Raw genomic sequence first — 19,792 nt, 5'->3', positions numbered from 1 at the left:
CGTTCTCCTTCCTGCTATGTGGATTACAGTTCCCACCTCTTACTGGATTGCCATTCCCATTACTGGAAACGTACATTGATCAAGCAAACAGGGCTTCTATTTGAGTGTATTGACACTCTTTTTTCCGTTAATTCGGACTGTTGTCGATGATTATGGAGCTGAACGGTCGTGTCCTGCCGCCGTCAATACCTGAGGATGGAGAAGCCCCGGACCATATTCATGATGGGAAGATAAACGGTTACAACCAGAGCCTCAGGGGCAGTGATGGGGGAGAGGCTGAGGTCCCGGTGTCCAAGTCCCAGAGACGAAAGAGTGATGTCAAAGTCTATAAGGAGTTTTGTGATTTTTATGCTCGCTTGTAAGTACATAAAAGACAGGGTTAAAGCACTATAGTTATTTGTCAACCAAAACAAAGATTTGCCCAGGTGACGATGCTTCTAATTATTGCAATTTGGACAATAACCAAAAAAATCCTATTAGTGTGGTGTGAAAAGATTTTATCCAGCAGTGAAACTCCTCTTTAAAGAAGCAGCTGACCACCCAAAAAGTACTGAGTTAGTAAGGCTCTTACATGATGTTGTAGGCTGAACTCAGGGATACCCCTCCACTCTCAATTGTCATTATCTGTTAACTGTAGTATCTCACCGGGACCAGACTGCAGTTTGATTGGCATGTTGGTTTAACTGATAATGAAAATTAGGTAAGGGATGTATGTGTTAAGGAATTTGGTCTGCTCATACTTAAATGGTATTAGTGTGTATGCTCTGAGCTTACTGTAGTGTTACAGAATGTGAAGAATTCAGAAGGCCAGGGTTACCAGCCAGTTTGATTTGCTTAAGCAGCCTTAGGCGCCATGTTTGTGCAGGAATAGCTCTGAGCGCCGCAGGAGGGAGAACACTGGAAGGCCTATTTTTGCGCCAAGTTGTAATGCAAAGTAGAATATGCCGACTGGCATTCCGAATATGTGTGCATGAGAGGCAGGAAGGCTAAATATACATACCGTATTTCTGACTCATCTGGCCTCATTGTAGGATAGGAAAACATGGACGTAGGGTCACCCACCATGGATGTAAAAAGAGAACTGGATACAGTGTTGGGGGCGGGGCCCCAGCCTCATCTTCTGCGCATAAAATAACTCAGATTTTCAGCACTGCTTTCACGCTATTGGGCCCATAGAGCAGGCACACTAGAGACTTTTGCTGGCAGAGCCAGCTAACTCCCGGTTTAGCCTTCTGCTAACTTGAATGGGGATAAAATTATTTAATCGTGCATCTCTTCTAGACTTTCCAAATGTTATTAGATCAGATGGATCATATTCTGATCGTGAAAGAGTCATTTCACAGGGGGGTTGTGACGCTCAAAAAATGTATACACTGATTTACAGACATCCTTTTCCCAATGTAAGTCTATGGAAGAAAGTATTTTTCAGCGCAGTGGCATCACGTGGCCGAACTGGAAGTTGAAATTCAATGGTTTGGCCACTATGTCAAATTTCATGCTCTTCTTGTGGGCTTATCATCCACGTTTTCATATTTTGAAGCCTGGCGTTGTAGTGTTTGAGATAAAAAAAAATCCAACTGTGGGTAAAGGTGTTCGAGCTCAACTAGGATAAGCACAGCAGATGAGGTGGTAAACTGAGAGTCCTGTCATGGTGACATTAAAGCCCCTATGTGAGGTATTTGAAAATGTCCTTAAGTGACTCCTAGTGGCATTACACAAAACAACCCGTCAAAAACATTTACATACATTTCTTTAACTAAAATGTGGTCTTTGGTAGATGTCCTATTCAGATGTATAACATGGCCCATTGTCTGTCAATATGATTTGACTGCACATTGCTGTACACAAAACTAGGGATCGGGGGTTTAATTTCTAATTTTGAGAAAACAATATGCAGTAAGAACTTTAGACTTAAGACACAGACTGAACTTAAGATATTCAGACAGCTGTCAGCAATATCGGGGTCTCAGTTTTCCATAATATTGTCATAAGAATTGAAAATGATGATGAATTAATTTACTGCCTTTAAAGCCTTATAGTGTTTGCAGATGTGTACAGAATGCTGAGAACAGGGAAGAAAGTTGAGGAGATGCAAAAGAAAGACACATGGAGACCAGAGAAGGGAGGGTTGAGGGAACAGAAGGTATTCATAACCGTAGTGATAGTCTGCATCCTTTCAGCTGACAACCAGCTTCCATTTATAGTCACAGATCACCAGGTGTAAGGAGATTCATATGGATTTTTTCTTTTTAAAGAAACCTCCTCCCAACCTTACTTTTGTCTCCCAGGTGACAATACCTGTTTTTTCACCACAAATTTTTGCTGATGTGAATCTAAAAATTATATTTAAAAAAAGAAAAAAGTCTATGAGGTAGACATATTTTCTGATGCGCGCCCTGTCTGCTGGTGTGCGTGCATCTGAAAGTGAGTAAACGCGCAGCCATGTAGAGACAGAAATGATAGGCCATCGTGTGAACAAGATAAATATAGGGGTGCACCGATCCCAATTTTGTTTTTTTCCCCGTACAACTTTAAATCACAACATACAGAAACATTTTTGGAACTGTTTATTGAACCAAAACTCTAAAACAAAGTAGTATAAATAATGGTAGAACTCACTTTTTAAAACAGGTGAGGTAGTCTAAAATGAATAACAGATTAACAATGCAAAACTGAAGGCACCTTTCAAAAAATAAAATAAATAAGCTCAAATAAAAAATGCAGTAGGTAATCGGACCTTAAAAATATATTTCCTTTACTACATTTATTTTCCAAATAAAGGTGTAACAGCTAAAAGCAGCAGCTGAAGGACTAGAAGGCACCTTTAGGTTGTTGTCAGAAGCTAAATGTAGTCACTTGAACATTATTACAAACAGAATCATCTCTGTCATCTGACAGGCAGCTCTTTTTTCTCATCTACCTGTTTCTGTTTATCGTTGTTGTGGAATCCGCTTGTCGCAGGTCAAAAGGTGCACCTGAAGGCACCATGAAGCCCTGTCAGCGCACGGTATACCGTTCATTGTTTGTTTATAACTCACGGAGAAGGCAAACATGTTTTTCACACCGGTGACTTTAGAGAAGCAGGAGGATTTCAAAGTTCTGTTGTTTCTCCATCATCTCTGACTACGGCTGAGGCCATGGTGTGTGGAGAAGCGCAGCTTCAAGCTAATGCTAAGCTAACGTCACGCTCCCGCTGGTCAGGGTGTCCGCAGCTTATTACGGTATTTACGGTGTAGAAATACAACAATGAAGACACGCTTTATTCACTGGCAGTGACCGTGGACCAGGACTGACGCTGCGGGACTGCTTCAAAATAAAAGTCAATTCATTGTTGGCCAGTTAAAAGCTTTTTAATGTGAAGCTGCAGCTGTATGATGTTCTGTTTGCATAAGCAGTGATATAAAAATAAATAAAGATAGTTTGTTTAATTATAGGACAAGGTGTAGACCTGTTCTATAGGAAATGGATCCTTAAATTACTTTTGCTATGATCTGGCGCTATATAGAAAATTAAACAAAATAAAATTTAATTGACCTTTAATATAATTGTAGCGTAAACACTGCAGAGGGACGACTCAGTGTTGACTCAGGTTATTGGGTTTGGCAGAGAAATAGATTTGTGTATTGTCATAACCCGACTCTAGGCCTATCAGCATAACAGTGATATGACACGACTTGAAAGCAACCGAACAAATAACCATGTGAAGCATGTACACTGAGAAAAGTATTGGTCTGAGAGACTCCACACAGGAGGATAGATGGTTTACAAACATTGAAATATCAATTTTTCTATTAAGAACAGATCCAGTTTAAAGCTTTACTGGAAATTTCACTCCAGTTATGCAGTCTATCAAGTAGTAGAGGTACAGGAGTATGTTTTTCACAGACGTACCTTTACATTTTGGTCCACTGTAAAAGTACCAAATGGTCTTTTGATTAGTTTAAGGTACACATTTAAACATGAACAACATTTTGTTATTGTAAGCCAACAACTGTAAGTACAGTTCCTAAAGTCAGTTAAGTTAGCACACTGTTTAGAAAGCCTGGATGGTGAAGGGAAATAAAGCACTTTGCAACCGTCCACTTTCACAACCAGGGTCAGTGCTTAGAAGTATTTTGGCTTGACCATGTAAATCACAATTGGAAGTTGGTGGGTGACACCTGTCTTGACAGGCACTGATGTCTCCCTCAGACTAACTGGTCTTTCTAAGTTGTTTTCTGTATAAATCTGCTCTAAGAGTAACAATAATGACTGAGAATTGGCCATTACATTGAGACTAACGAAGAAAACATGTTTTATGTGTTTCCTATAACTGCTTATAGGCTTGTCTCTCACTCATGCAGGGTGCTAGAGGCAGATAGGAGGGTGGAAATGCTTAAGGGATGTGTCACTTCCTTCCAAAAATCCATTGGATAGGGCAGGGCTGTCTGCATGTGAGATATCAGGCCAGAAAGGGTACAGTATATAAAACAATATGTATTTGATAAGTGTGGGGTGGATCCAGATGGAAGAAAGTTGTGCGTATTCCTACATATTGTTTCAATGTAGTCAAAACATTAAAAGGGGTTTGCTAGTAACGCTTTTTTTGTAGTGCAGATTCTGAAAGACATTTGGTAAAACTGAGATGTGCATTGCAAAAATGCTGAGCAATTCAGCGTAAAGCCCCCCAAAAAAATATGAGCACTGGGTCTGTGAGTTTCTGGAATCCTTGTTATTTCCTTGCTCAAATTGATCTGATGAAGAGAATATGAACAGATGGTATCACTCTATAAAAATGGTACAAATCTTACACCGTCTTGTATGTTTGTGTGTGTTGCCTGGATACACTTTGGTATTCTGACCTTTCAAACAAAAGAGAGAAGCCAGGATGGTCCCACTACTAAGCTGCTATTGTGTGCATCAGTACCTCTGTTCTTGATTAATTAGTATGTGTCAGTTTTCTACATTGGCTGCTTATGCTTTGTTTGTTAAAGTTTGATCACATTATTTTCATCTTTATTATGACTACATCAAGCATAAGCATAAATATGTAATAGAAGTAGGGTTGGACGATATATACAGCATGAGATGATAGATAATTGTCCAGATTAAGAATAAGAATACTTACTTTACCAATCAGCTGGCAGTGAGTAGTGTTTAAAGTAATAGCGGGACTCCCCAACTATAACCACACAAGTGGAACTCAGATTTTTCTCCTACTAACCTGTAACATAAGTGCATTTAAAGGTTGTTTTAAACATCTAGGCCTATGTGCTACCTCACAAACTTGATGGTGAACAGGAAAAAGGTCATGAATAAAAATCTTTTTATGAGGCACTGTGGCAGGTTTCTGGGCGTGACCCATATGTGGTGCATGTTCTAGCACCATTGCCTCAAATGTAAAAGATAATAAGCCTGAGAGGCAGTGAAACAATTCTGATTGTTTAGTGAAAGGGCAGTCATATGTCACTTTTCTGCAAAGCTCTGAATATGCCAGACGACTGTTTTGTGGCAGTTTCTAACATGATATTGACCCATATCATGCACATACATCACTTATAGATTCAGTGCTGAAACAGTGAATCAGCTCGCCTCTCAAAAGGCGGTTGTGGTTTCCCACCTCAGTAGGGTTCCCACCTTAGTGATCCACACACCCTGATAAGCAGAGCCAAAAAAAACCTAGAACCAAGATATACAGTAGTGTGTGTGCGTGCGTGCGTGCGTGCGTGCGTGCGTGCGTGCGTGCGTGCATGCGTGTGTGTGTGCGTGTGTGTGTGTGTGTGTTATCACACTTTCCCTCCTTCTCTTTTCTCCTTGTGTTGAGTACATCTTCCAGCTGTTCGTGCAACATGTCATAGATGTTAAATTATTGGTATTAGTCGTGTCCTGCCATGACCCTGGATATTGCATTGGAGTTCATTGATGTTCTTAAAAAAACATGACCTCAAGTAACAAACGACCAATGTAAGAAGAAATTAAAACCAGACAGACAATGTTTTTAATTAAGTTGAATTTATCAAAATGTGTACAAATACGATTTGAAAAACAAACTATATTAAAGAACGACAATATAGCAGTATAATTCAGTATTAACAAAATTATAAAACACATTGATGCTACTTTCAAATAAACAGACTAGTATAATGATGATATTGATGATGATAATTCAGGTTTAACTGGGGTCCTTTACCATTAACCAAACTTACAGAAAATAAAATTAGTGACAAATACACTTTAATAGAAATACATTGAATATGTATTCTAATAAAGTACTAGTAACATATAATTATTGTGGCAAACCCACTTACAGTAAATTTCATGTTACGCTCTGTTGCTGTATGATTGTTTTGTTCTGTAGATACTGTGTTTCCTGCTTCTACTTATTATTTGAACTACGTATTTCAAATACGAACTATGTGTTTTGACTATTTAGGTGTACTCTGATCCTGTTTATTTTTTGTTCTTCACAGCAACATGGCCAATGCTTTGGCCAATGCCATGTGTGAGCGCTGCAAGAGTGGTTTTGCACCAGCTGAGAAGATAGTGAACAGCAACGGGGAACTTTACCACGAGCAGTGCTTTGTGTGCGCCCAGTGTTTCCAGCAGTTTCCAGAGGGACTCTTCTATGAGGTAATACTTTGTCATGTGTAATACAATGTCTTTTCAGTGCGATATTCATTATCTAATAAAAGATGCACGATGCAGTAACTGGCAGGTTTAAATACACCTAGAGGGCAATGGATTACAAATGGAAAAAAAATCAGATTGGTCTAGACTTGCCTAAAAACCATGGACTGTATAAAAAATGGACATAGTTTACCCATTGAGGTCCATTCTCTCAACTTGATTCAATCGTCCTCGCCCATGGGAGTCTCTTGTCAGACTCTGACTCTGCCACATTACCAAAAAAGGCATTGATGTGATGTTGGGCGAGGGAGATACGTCCATCTGGCTGACGTATACCTCCGAGGCGAAGTGAGGGCCAGCGCCTAGCTGTCACTCAAGAGGCCACGCCCCTATTTTTCTTAACTTTAACCTTGAATAAAATCAGCGTTGTCATGGAGATATGACCTAAACATACGGACTACAATGCTTTTTTAATAAATTTTTACTTTAATTATGCTGTGAAAACGGCCTATTAAACGTGGGGGTCAATGACAAATTGCTCTATTATGAAACCTGTGGCCACTCAGAGAGCTGCACCTTTTTGGCACTTCCGTATTGGATCAACACAGTTTACACAACACAACATAAAAACACAGTTTACATTAAAGTATGTGTGATATTCCGATTATTTATTAAGATCTTTCATTGATTTTAGGGACGAATCATCTTTATTACACTTTCATATTTCAATTAAAAAACAGATCATTGCTTTTATTTCCACGTTGTGTGCTACATTCCTGATTGTACAAATCTTTGCATCAAAATGAGACTTACAATTATGTTCTTCTTCATCTCCTAGAAGCACAATTTAAATAATGGAGATGTTTGAACGTATTGCCTGAACATACAGGATTTTCCTCTAAAAGGACAAATGAAGCAATGGTTACATTTGTCTTTTCAGCTTGAAAGGGCTGTACTTGAAATATTTTAAAAAAAACTAGCATGCCATCGCCTTCCCACAGCTCTCACAGACTGTACCCACGATTTACATGACACATATGTTTTTGTTGCTATATTAATTCTCTGAGTATTAAGTACAGCTCTAAAGTACATTCTGGGTGTCTATGATTATTGCTCCAGACAGTTAAATCACTGTTTAGTGCAAGGCTGTTTTGGGTGCACATTACTTAGACAAAGAATCTAACCACATGGCAGTGTTGAGGTTAATAAAGACGAGTGAGCATAACCTTAATGCAGCACTGAAATATTAGAAACCCATTCCAGTAAACTGTTTTCTTACCAGCCATCACACAAGGTCAGACATTTCTCCAGCAGACCAGTCAGTTTATCAAAGAGAAGGTTGTTCTAATGCACCGATCAATATGGACATCAAAGGCACTGCATTACCCTCTGATTCCCTGTAAAAAAAAAAAATCCATGTGTTACCATTAATATACAACAGTCAGCTAAGGCTTCTCCTTTTGTGTTTAGCAGTAGCAGTCTGCTAATTTATGTTGACAATTTTGAAGTTGCATCATACTGTTTTTGATTTTTGGATTTTAAGGAAAAGAAAAAGAAAATCCACACCAAGAATAATTTACAATCGTTTTCACCATGTATAGTACCTGTATTGAGTAATGCTTTTGCACAGCAAATGTGAAGCTCTATGGGTGCACTGATGGGTGTTTTAAGTACCACAGTGTTTATCCAGTAGAGTTTAATGCCAGTGGTGTCACATGTGACTTGAGACATGTGATTTAGATCTTACATCTGCATTTTGTGCTGCATATTCACAAAGACAGAATGGTACAAGAAGAAAGATAAAGAAATATCAATCATTTCTTGCCAAAGTATTACTGTAATCTGACACCGTGTGGCAGATGGCACTACTGCATTGAGCCATATTTTTTGCTTGGTAAAAAAACATTGGTGCTCCCATTTTGATCAACATAACATAGATTATTAGTTAGAATGTATTTGCTTGTATAGTGGTTGATTTTTTTTGTTGCTATTATATCATGTTAACATGCATCTGTGTGCTTGAATTAATTTAAATAAATTCTGTTGACAGTTTGAAGGCAGGAAATACTGTGAACATGACTTCCAGATGCTGTTCGCTCCCTGCTGCCACCAGTGTGGTAAGTACAGGAACTGCAGTAACAGAGAATATAAAGCATCCATCTTATTTGTTTACCTGGCCCTACCTGTTCAGGGTCATATGCTGCCCTTTAAACAATATCCATGAACGGGTTATTTATAATCTTCTGTTCTTCCCCAAGGTGAGTTCATCATTGGTCGTGTGATCAAGGCTATGAACAACAGTTGGCATCCAGACTGTTTCTGTTGTGATATCTGCCAGGCTGTGCTCGCTGATGTTGGATTTGTTAAGAATGCTGGAAGGTCAGTTCCTCTACAACCAGCTGCCATCATTCCACTGGATAGTTGTTTAATCATATCTGTTTATATCTTCTGCAACGCAGGATGATGAGTTCTGTGATGCTGTTTTATCTGCTGCTGATGTTTCTACAACTGTTGTCGGCACTGATGTTTTAACCTGACTCGTCAGATGGTTTGTTACACAGAACCATCTGAGAATGTACCATTGGAAACTGATTAGGAAAGAGCAGGCTCTTTCAAATCAGGCCTGGCATGTGATCAGATGAACCATCTGTCTATCAAACTCACCGCAGTCAATCAGCGTGAATCAGAGTGAAAACATCTTTTCCATCGAGAAAAGCCTTCAGTGTCTGATGCTTTTGCATTATCTAAGCTGACCTCTGTAATTGCCGCCATTATTGTTTTGAATTAGCGGCCGCCTCTTGTGTCATCGTTCCCACTTAAGTCCAGGGTTTGCTGGTCAGGACAAACTGCATTCAGTGATATGGCTCTGGAAGAACATGCTACAGGAAATACATTAGTTGGTTGACCCTGGAACATGAGATACTTTACTGATCTATCTAAGAAGATCAATCAAGTGTCTAATCGTGTATCTCTCCATCCATCTGGTTTGTTTTTTTGCCATTTTCTTCTCTCATCTGTTCCCCTCTCTCCCATCAGGCACCTTTGTCGTCCATGTCACAACAGAGAGAAAGCTAGGGGCCTCGGCAAGTACATCTGTCAGAAGTGTCACGCCATTATCGAAGAACAGCCTCTACTGTTCAAGAATGACCCATACCACCCCGACCACTTCAACTGCAACAACTGCGGGTAAACACACACACACACACACACACACACACACACACACACACACACACACAGTGAGAGGACCAGATGCTACAGTAGATATTCTGTGCAAACTGCGTCGGGTTATGAATAGTCCTGAAAACACCTCAGATTTACAGGTCTTTTAATCCCATGACAGTATCACACTGCATTGTGTTCTGCAGTCGGGATGCTGCCGGGTTTATGCACCCTTTGATGCTAGAATCCAGTTTGTTGAATATATTAGAATGAGACAGATTATTCATGATTATCTTAAACTTAAATTTTGTTGCAACTCTAATTCACTGATAAACTGTTCTTATAATGAGAAATTCAGTGCATAGTCTATTCAGACTTGGCTAGACTGCTCTCTGGTGGACAAACTATGTCACACAAGTTCTGTGTCATGCCCACCTGTTATCTGTCTCAGTTATATATCAATAACTTTGTTAAATAATAGTGATCTCAATATTGACCAAAATTATAAATAAATGTAGATAATATCTTTACATGCTATTACCTTAGGGAAGCAGAGCTGATCTGGTGTTATCACCTTGTGTTTGCTCTCAATGAAGACGGACGCATCTCTCTCTCTCTCTCTCCCTCTCCCTCTCCCTTATCTTCCCTGCTTTGCTTCTCATGTCTGATTCTGTCTTGTCTTGTCTTGTCTTGTCTCATACTTTGGGAGCCTCTCTCCGCATTGCTCTCCAAATTTTAAATCATGGAATTGGTCAACTGGTCTCTCAACGCAACTGAAATAATTTTCCCGACAAGTAGCTCGGGTTCAAGGGAACCTGTCTGCCCTGATGGAACGTTCGCTGCTGGTTACACGATGGACTCGTAGGAGATGTGGAGGGTCTTGTGCCTGGTGATTCTTTCAGTTGAGGACTTTGAAGATGTCTATATATTCGGAACCATGATAACAGGCTTTCTGATGATTGGATTAGGCATTGGGCCTGGTGTATCTGAAAATTCGGAAGACGGTGACAGCAGTACAAAGCCCCATGAAGCTGCCCGACCTGATTGATGGAGTTGGCAGAGCTGTTAGCGTTCAGACTGTGGCTATAAACCGTAACATGGATAACATTTTGGACAGAGCTGTCAACACTCTGAATGTGGTAATAAACCGTAACATGGTAAACATCTTGGATAGAGCTGTCAGTGCTCAGACTGTGGTTATTAACCGCAACCTGGATAGCATCTTGGAGAAGCTTTTGGCTTTGCAAAGGCGAATGGATCGATTTGAAGACCAGAATGGACAAACAGAGTAAGTTGTGTCTATTGAAATGTGACTACTCGCCCTAACCCAAACAATCATAATCTAATCCAGCAGTGGCCTTGGCCAAGGCTCGCGGATAGCTGCAGTGAGATGCTCTGCATTCCTAGTCCTCCCTCGCTTCCTTCACGGACACCTGTTGACTGTTGACTCTGTCTGGGACCGGATCAAGGACCTCTCTATGGCAACTTGCCGTGTTATCATTATGACACCTTGCTAACTGAGGCACTGATTGTGAGGCTAGACGAAGCAACTCTCCAGGCTTATGTACACACATGCGTCCACGGACACTTACACACATGTACATATGCAACAAACTCCCCTACACCCCATCTCATGCCTTCGCAGCTTTCACCCCCCAGTACGACGGGTCCGCTGAAGATGGCTGCTCCCCCTTTCCCCCTCCCCTGGTGCAAGTTGTTTTCGTGTTCTTATCTTGTAAAGTGTGCTCATACAGGTATGTGCTTATGTTGCTGAGGCTTTTTTTCAGGGTCCCACACTGTACTCCCCCACAGGAGCAAAGTCTGGGAGTTGCTTTTCTTTCTCCCCTTTTCCTCCCCCCTCTTACTGCCCAGTCATCCTGTTATGTTTATCTTATTATATGTACTGTATGCTGTATATGTACAGATGGGGTGATTTCTGTAATTTCGCTGTACTTGTACAGTGACAATAAAGGCTGATTCTGATTCTGATTCTGATTCTGATTCTGCAGTAAGGAGCTGACGGCTGATGCCAGGGAGCTGAAGGGGGAGCTCTACTGTCTGCCCTGTCATGACAAGATGGGTGTCCCCATCTGCGGGGCCTGTCGGAGACCCATCGAGGGCCGTGTGGTTAATGCCATGGGCAAGCAGTGGCATGTGGAGGTAAACTTTTGCAAACATCCATGGCTATCCAAAGCTTAGGAGACACTTCTTAAATATCTACACTGTATTTACACTCGAGAAGGAGAAGTGGTGAATGTTTTCATTTTTCTATTCTAGTCTGCTAGATTAGTTCCAGAAGTGTTTACATGTTAAATGATGTTGAGTGTATGTTCTGTTTGAAATGATTAGAACAGCTTTCTATATAAACAGAACAGAATAGAGGCTGTGCCGTTGCCTACTGAAATTTACTTGTAAATATTTGAGAAACTAAAGGTCGCTATTCATTCACTTTTGACCTCTCTCTTCTGTTTTATTCATTCATTTAATTTATATGACTTCATTTTAACATGTGACATATGTATGACTCATACTTTTCCCAGTTTTATCTCCACAGTTATGTTCAGTGCGCTCCATCTCTGAACTGTAAACATAATTTCTTCATTAACTGTATATTCTCTGTAGCATCATCCCACCGCCTAGCTTCATATTTTCTTCTGTCTATTCACGTTTTATGGCCATTTTTCTGTCTTCCCTCCTCCACATGTAGCATCATGTGTGTACCGTATGTGAGCGCCCATTTCAAGGCCACCCATTTTATGAGCGAGGTGGTCATGCCTATTGTGAGAGACATTTTGACATGGTGAGGGGATGAAGGATTGGCCTGACGTTGATTGCTGGCCCGTGTCTCACCTCTCCCTGCCTGACTAGACTCTCCCAGCGTCCATACAAGGGTTACACTAATGCTTGACCTATTGGTGTCTGTCTGTGTGTCCAACACTTTGGTCCGTAGCGTGATCTTCAGGCTAGATTGACATCAACTTTTGTCTTGATCCAGATCATTTTTTCAACCCAATTGCCTCATCATTTATATTCTACTGTTTTAAAATGTATTTATATGGAATACATCTAAAAGTAAGCTACATATTCATTTTCTTTTTTGGATCGCTAACTTTATTTAGGGAGATAAAATTCATATCTTCACATAGCAGTGAAAGTTTTGAGGATTGAATTGGTTGATAAGGGTCTATAATAGTTTTATAGTCTGGTGATATCTTATGCTCTGTTAGAGGCCTTTTTGACACTACAAGAATAAAATTATGGGGAAGATCTGTTCCTTTTTTAGGTATGAAATTGTCAAATTTGAAAACATTAAATATTAGCAGATAAATAAAAAGTGGCTAGTAAATCCTCCATCGAAATAAGCTTTTTTTTTGGTGTAAGCCCACTCTGCCCCATACTCAGATACATGAGGCGCTTTCATGCAGTTATTTTTGTGAGGGCATTATCAATAGTATAGATTCCCCTCTTCTGTCATTCCCTAGCATTAATTCCTCTGTTTGGATGATTAGTACCGTCTCTAGAGCTCACTATCCGGTCCACCTTCTCTGCTCTCTGTATCTTGGACGCAGAAACAGGACATCTGGACTGAACTGATCTGGTTGTGGTCTGACCTGATAACGTCTAAGCCCGACTGTGCTGCTGCAGCCTGTAACACAGCCAGAATGTGTTCATGTACTGACTGATGGCTGTGCTAACAACGTGTGCTTGGCTGTGGGTTTGTTTGCAGCATTTTGTGTGTGCTAAGTGTGAGAAACCTTTCCTGGGACACCGCCACTACGAACGCAAGGGCCTGGCCTACTGTGAAACACACTATAACCAGGTAACACTCCACCGTATTGAGAATATTTACGTTGAACACCAATAAAATGAATTTCTCCATTTACTTGTATCAAAACAAGTTTAGGATGAAGTGATGATTGGATGATTTGTAATTCAACCAACCAATCAGAGGGGTTATTTTAAGTCTTTAATTATACACACGAAAACACCATTTTGTTCAGTTTTACAGTTGATCCTCACTTTAAAATGCAACAACTGGCAGACATTTGAATTAAAAGAAAAATATTACAAAACGTCTCAAAAATATCTTTGGGTAAGTCACATACACAAATTGTTCTGACACGAGGATCTTTGGGTGAGATATGCAGGTTACCTCCAGTGGAGTTGGCTTGTTTCTGAACATTTCTAGACTTCTACAGATTGCTTTCAACAACTCTCTCATCCCCCATTTAGTCAATGTAACGACTCCACCCAGTGTTACAGTGTTTTTTTTCCAACACAATACTTTTGCATCCAGGGACGTTTACAAAAGGCCTCTGTAGCCTGTACTTGTTTGCATGTTCTTTGAACACAGCATGTTATATGAGCCATGATAAAGACTGCCAGGGCTGCATTGTGTTGCAGAATTTCATAACTCATAAGATGCACTGTGTTGCTCACTTTCTGTTTCTCTCCCTTCATCACACGCAGCTGTTCGGAGATGTCTGCTACCACTGCAATCGCGTTATTGAAGGAGATGGTGAGAAAACTTGTTTTGATTGGAAAATACATTATGTGTTTATGTGTGGAGTGGTGATATGTCACTTGTTCTGCTACCTTTAAGTTGTACTTCTCTTTCATATGACATTAGCTTTCTTCTCAAATGAACTCCAGACGATGTCCCATGAGTCATTGTCTGGAGTTTCCCTTTCACACATGTAGCACAAAACAGGAGATTGTCTGTGTCAGACGCGTTCTCACTTACTGTAAATACTTTGTTTGGTTTAGAGGAGGGGTGGCACCTGGATAGAGAGGATTACAGATCACACTGTGGTCACGTAGCCGGTTTGTAATTTGGTCTCCTGCTGTTCCTTGAATTTGTCTGATACTTTTCCCATCAGCTCTTAATGTAAATTGCCCTTCTTTATCACCCTTGGAGGTTTGTTTACTTCCAGTTCCTACGAGCCACATGATAGAAATTTCATCAACACATGCTTGTTGTGGATTCTCCAGGTAGTTTGCGTTCTCACATACAGCTCCTCTGGGTAATGTCTAGATCATTTCAGGTTTGCGGTGCATGTGTGAAAGGGACTATTGACTGTATTCTGATCTTGTGTACAGATTTGTTGTCCGTTTCTGGTCTCTGAAAATAAGATTCTAAATGTCAAAACTAAACCAAATCCATTCAACTTCAGTCACATGATGGTAATCTGGAACAGTGTCTCATGTGATAGTTTCTCTTCTATTTTTGTCAGTGGTGTCTGCCCTCAACAAGGCCTGGTGTGTCAACTGTTTTGCCTGCTCCACCTGCAACACCAAGCTCACCCTCAAGTAAGTCATGCACAAGTCTAAGAGACACACATGCACATTCATATCATTGCTGTGGCACGGGATCATTCCACACATTTTAACTTAGATTATGTACTCATTTGGTATTGTTGGTTATATTCTCATGTGAATTGGCCAAGCTTGCTCTTTTCTATTTTCTCTATCACAACCACCTTCTGAGACTATTTTCTGCTGTTAACTGTCTGTTTTTATATCCTGTTCATTCCTAATTTTTTCACCTTTCTTTTATAATGCTGTGTCTCTGTGGACCTGTTTCTACACCTTTCTTCCCTTTCATCATCCCTCTACTTTGTACTCTTATGTGCTTCTCTTGCTCGACTTTTCCTTCCCCTGCACTCCCCGACTTTCTTCTCCTCCATCCTTTTCTTTTTCCCTTCTCATCCTTCTTCTTTCTTTCCACCTCAATATCTTTCTCCTCTTCTACCTTTGCACTCCTCTTCCCTCTCTTTCACACCCTTCGCCATCTCTCCCTCCTCCCTGCTTCATCAGGGATAAGTTTGTGGAGGTGGATCTGAAGCCGGTGTGTAAGCACTGCTACGAACGCCTGCCGGACGACATGAAACGCCGGCTGGCCAAGCGTGAACGCGACTCAAAAGAGAAGAAGAAGAAATTGATACCCATGTGTCTGTGATCCACTTTTTCTCCTTTCCCCTCACTTCCACTCTTCTTCCTTTGGTCAGTTTCCATCTTTCTTTCTGTTTCTATTCTTTTGCTGTTTCAGTGTCATCATATTTCACACATTCTTTGCCACTTTCATTCCTCATCAAGCCCATTGATGAAAGCAGACATTTGGTAGATGAATATGCACAGATTAAACATATCTGAGTGACCAAACACTGGAAATGTCTCAGTGCATGACCACCTCTCCGCCAGGATCACCAGTCAGGATTGAGGCCGATAAATTCTAGTAACCCCTGCTATGCAAACAGGCCAATCAGATCAGTCACATGGTGAAGGGAATGCGTTCTTTCCTGGATCTCCTGGTCTGTCTGGGCGTAAAGGGTAAAGCCTTAATCACTTCCGGCAGCTTTTTGGCCCCAGCTGTGGAAGGGCTGACGTCCCACCATGTTTAACATGTGCCCCAGTCCTGCCAGCGATTATCTGCTTTGGGAGCAAATGTCGTCCAAAACAGCTGAGGGTGGGGGTGGGTTTTAGGGAGCTTGCCAGTGTTAGTGGAATTAAAGGTAGAAACAACCAAAACGCGCAATGTACCTCAAGGCTTCACAATTCAAAATGTGTTATTTCAGTTATACATTTTTTTTTTAATGTTTAATCTGCGTGTAGATCTACATTCGCATCAGTTGGGATACATGATTGTTCATTCAAGGGAGTGAAGTAATTAAGAAAATCACGAATGTTCAAAAATCCCTGTGCTACGATGTTAAGAAATCCTTACATAATTTGCTAGATGTGCACCTGCATCCAGGCCTGCACAGACACAAATGTGCTTTCAAGAATTTCCCCTAAAATTTGCTAACATGTTTTGGGTTGGAAGTCCCTGTAGCCCATTAGTCAAGATGCATACGAACAATGTCCGTGATTCGATTCTGGCAGGCAACCTTTGTTGCACGCCATTCACCCCTCCTTCTTCCCATGTGTCCTGTCTGTCTTTACTATCCAGTAAATGACTTGCATATATATATTTGCAAGTATAACATGCAAATTGTTACAGCAAGGTGCCAGTTTGCTCATCGGGCTCTCATCTAATCAAATCATTCACACGCACCGATGGCACAGCCTTTGGGATTCATTTAGTGTTCAGTATCTTGCTGTACCACCTGATCCACAGCCTCTGTGGCTGCTCTCCACAGTGGCTAACAAACAAAACAAAACAAAATGTTATTTAGAAAGATGGTTTACCCACTATGCATATAAAGGCACGTACAGTTCACCACAGAGTTTGATTTGCTCTTTTTGTTGTTGTTTTATTTCATAATACGTGCACGTCATAATTCCGGTAATTGTGCTGTTGCAGAAGTGTTTTGTGAGGATATGAAATGTATGATTGTCAGTGCTCTAGAGTGTGTCTACAAACCAGCAAGTTACTAAACCATTTTCCATGCTTGTTGACATAGCATTACCACAGATATTGTCAGTACATACTGGGAGTGATGACATCTAACATCCAAACATGTCTTTCTTCCGCAGGAACAAGTTTGTGGAGTTTGACATGAAGCCAGTGTGTAAGAAGTGCTATGAGAAATTCCCTCTGGAGCTGAAGAAGAGACTGAAGAAGCTGTCTGAAACTGTTGCCCGGAAGTAAACTCACAGCTGACCAGATGGAGGGAGGGAGGGAGGGAGAACACATTTCCAGAAATGACAATCGTACAAGATAGCATTTGTGTGTTTTATATAATCAGTATGATACATTTAGGTGTAACTTTCTGTTACAGAGGATCATTTCATGTGCCTGAAGCTGACAGATTTGCCAACATGCAGACTATTGATCAGTCAGTCAGTAGATTTAACCATAACTTGTTCATTGCCTTCTGGCTCAAATAATGCACTGTATACGTTTCACATGCTTGCCTTATTTCACTATACGTATTAAAACGAAACACTGATGATGATGATGATGATGATGATGGTCCCGTATTTCAAAATGACATGAGCTTTTTGAGAGCATAGAAACATGAGAATGATTCAAGATTTTGTTGACAGACTGTTGCTGCCTTGTCCCACGATGCCAAGCCAGGTCTTGTTAGACTTCTGTTACTGATACTCTTAAGTGAGAGTTGTCTCACAGACAGTTGAGCAAAGTACAGTTTCATTGAATGTGTATATAAAGTATAGTAGTATATCTAATATTTTCTGTTTTCCACCAACATGTATTATTTTATGGATTATTATATCATGCCTATTTTCTTTAATATTATGCAAAATGAGTTTGTGTTTAGCTCTTTAAAGGTAGAATTTCTTTCATGCTCTAGCCTTTCCAATGCTACATTGATGAACTCAACCATCACCTGCCGTATGTTGGATTGCCTTCTTATGTGCTACGTTACCAGCTTATTAGGTTATAAGTAGGCGTGTACAATCTGATATAATCTACTATCTGATATATATACTGTTCAGTTTTTGTTTTATCTAATTTTCTTGAAGTAAATACACGAGGGCAACTAGATATTAAAAACAAACGAATGTAGTCCAATTCAACCAGAACTGCAGCTGAAATATTACCATAGAGATGAAGCAACACTTCTGACACGCTGTTAACTAATACTGAACATAAGCTTCACGGTAACAGGATTTATTGCGTGGCAACTGGTTACTCTGTGTCTTGCAGCGTGATTGCTTGTGGCTTGTACAAAGACCGGATGTGGGAGTTATGTTAGATGTTAGAGAACATGCGTCTCTTAATGTTTGTAATCCGGAGAAAGTGATCCTCTTAGAGAGGTGTACCGACTTCCTCAGGGCTCAGACCCTCTTAGGAAAGAAAGCCAACTGTTGCAAATGGGAAAGAATAGTTTCACTTGAACAGTATTTTATCATAGAACGCTTATCTTTTACATAGTAGTTGAATAGAAAAGCACATTCCACTATTTTATGGAAATAGAAAACGTACGTTACTGAGAATTTTACTACCTACAACATTTCTCATCTGTCGTGTTGAAGTAGAACTATACTCTGAACTTCCGCTCCACTAAAAATAGTCCAGTGGATGCTTTTATTTGATATCTTGCTACCTGGGGGACTGAGATGACTCCACACAGACACACACTGCTCTTATACTGTATCTTATCTTCGCAATGCTTGTCAAGAGATCACATTTATTTATGTAAACATACCAAAGTGCATGTTCTAAACTTGAATGGAAAGCTATTTTTCATTATATCTAAGGTAATTCTGTCAACCAATCTGAATAAACACGTATGTCAATGCCACGGTGTGCATGTAGTAATGTTTTTGATTTACAAGTTCTCACCTTTCTTTCTCAAAGTTTAACATGACATCATTATCAGGTTTAGGATTGAGGAACTGTTTTTGTTCTATATATATGGTTTCTAAATGTTTTGAGCAGCTTTAGTTTGATTGTTTTGCACTGAAAATAACATATTTGGACTTAATTGAGCTCAAGTATACATATAAAATACCATTCCTTGGATAAATATCATGGGTTGGGTAGCTACTGTGGTACAACTTTACCCCCACTTAAGGTGCATTAAGCACAAACGCAGATACAGACAAGGCAAGTTAATTTGTATAGCGCAATTCAACAAGGTAATTCAAAGTGCTTTACATAAAACATTAAAAGCACTGGGAAAAATAACACATAAAACATATACATTTAAAACACATAAAAGGTCATTTTTAAAACATAAAAGATGGTTACAGTTACAGAAGTTAGAGTTTAGTTCACTGAAAAGCAGCAGAAATAGAAAAGTCTTCAGTCTTGATTTAAAAGAACTCAGAGTTGCAGCAGACCTGCAGTTTTCTGGAAGTTTGTTCCAGATTTGTGGAGCATAAAAACTGAACGCTCCCTCTCCACGTTTAGTCCTGACTCTGGGGACACAGAGCAGACCTGTCCCATGTTTAGTCCTGACTCTGGGGACACAGAGCAGACCTGTCCCATGTTTAGTCCTGACTCTGGGGACACAGAGCAGACCTGTCCCATGTTTAGTCCTGACTCTGGGGACACAGAGCAGACCTGTCCCATGTTTAGTCCTGACTCTGGGGACACAGAGCAGACCTGTCC

At 40.3% G+C, this 19,792-nt stretch overlaps 1 protein-coding gene across 5 annotated transcripts in view; it reads left to right on the top strand.

Annotated features, from left to right (window-relative positions):
• The window catches only part of lims2 (LIM and senescent cell antigen-like domains 2), a 31,551-nt gene extending 14,171 nt beyond the window's left edge, over positions 1 to 17,380 (top strand). For 2 of the 5 annotated variants that reach the window (XM_083922337.1, XM_083922336.1), the window contains exons 2-11: positions 6,450 to 6,609; positions 8,657 to 8,723; positions 8,865 to 8,985; positions 9,643 to 9,792; positions 11,778 to 11,928; positions 13,496 to 13,588; positions 14,239 to 14,287; positions 15,003 to 15,078; positions 15,586 to 15,771; positions 17,245 to 17,379. In XM_083922337.1, coding sequence (XP_083778463.1) covers positions 6,450 to 6,609; positions 8,657 to 8,723; positions 8,865 to 8,985; positions 9,643 to 9,792; positions 11,778 to 11,928; positions 13,496 to 13,588; positions 14,239 to 14,287; positions 15,003 to 15,078; positions 15,586 to 15,727 — 1,009 coding nt within the window. In that variant the 3' untranslated portion in view covers positions 15,728 to 15,771; positions 17,245 to 17,379. Of the gene's footprint in view, positions 1 to 8; positions 359 to 6,449; positions 6,610 to 8,656; positions 8,724 to 8,864; positions 8,986 to 9,642; positions 9,793 to 11,777; positions 11,929 to 12,475; positions 12,569 to 13,495; positions 13,589 to 14,238; positions 14,288 to 15,002; positions 15,079 to 15,585; positions 15,772 to 17,244 lie in introns of those variants that run through there. The other 3 variants (XM_083922333.1, XM_083922334.1, XM_083922335.1) reach the window with 3 other exon arrangements.
• Positions 17,381 to 19,792: the final 2,412 nt, after the last annotated feature.

The sequence above is a fragment of the Echiichthys vipera genome, assembly GCF_963691815.1.
Source record: "Echiichthys vipera genome assembly, chromosome: 10".
Lineage (NCBI taxonomy): Eukaryota > Metazoa > Chordata > Actinopteri > Perciformes > Trachinidae > Echiichthys > Echiichthys vipera.
This window is presented reverse-complemented; position numbering and strand designations above follow the sequence as displayed.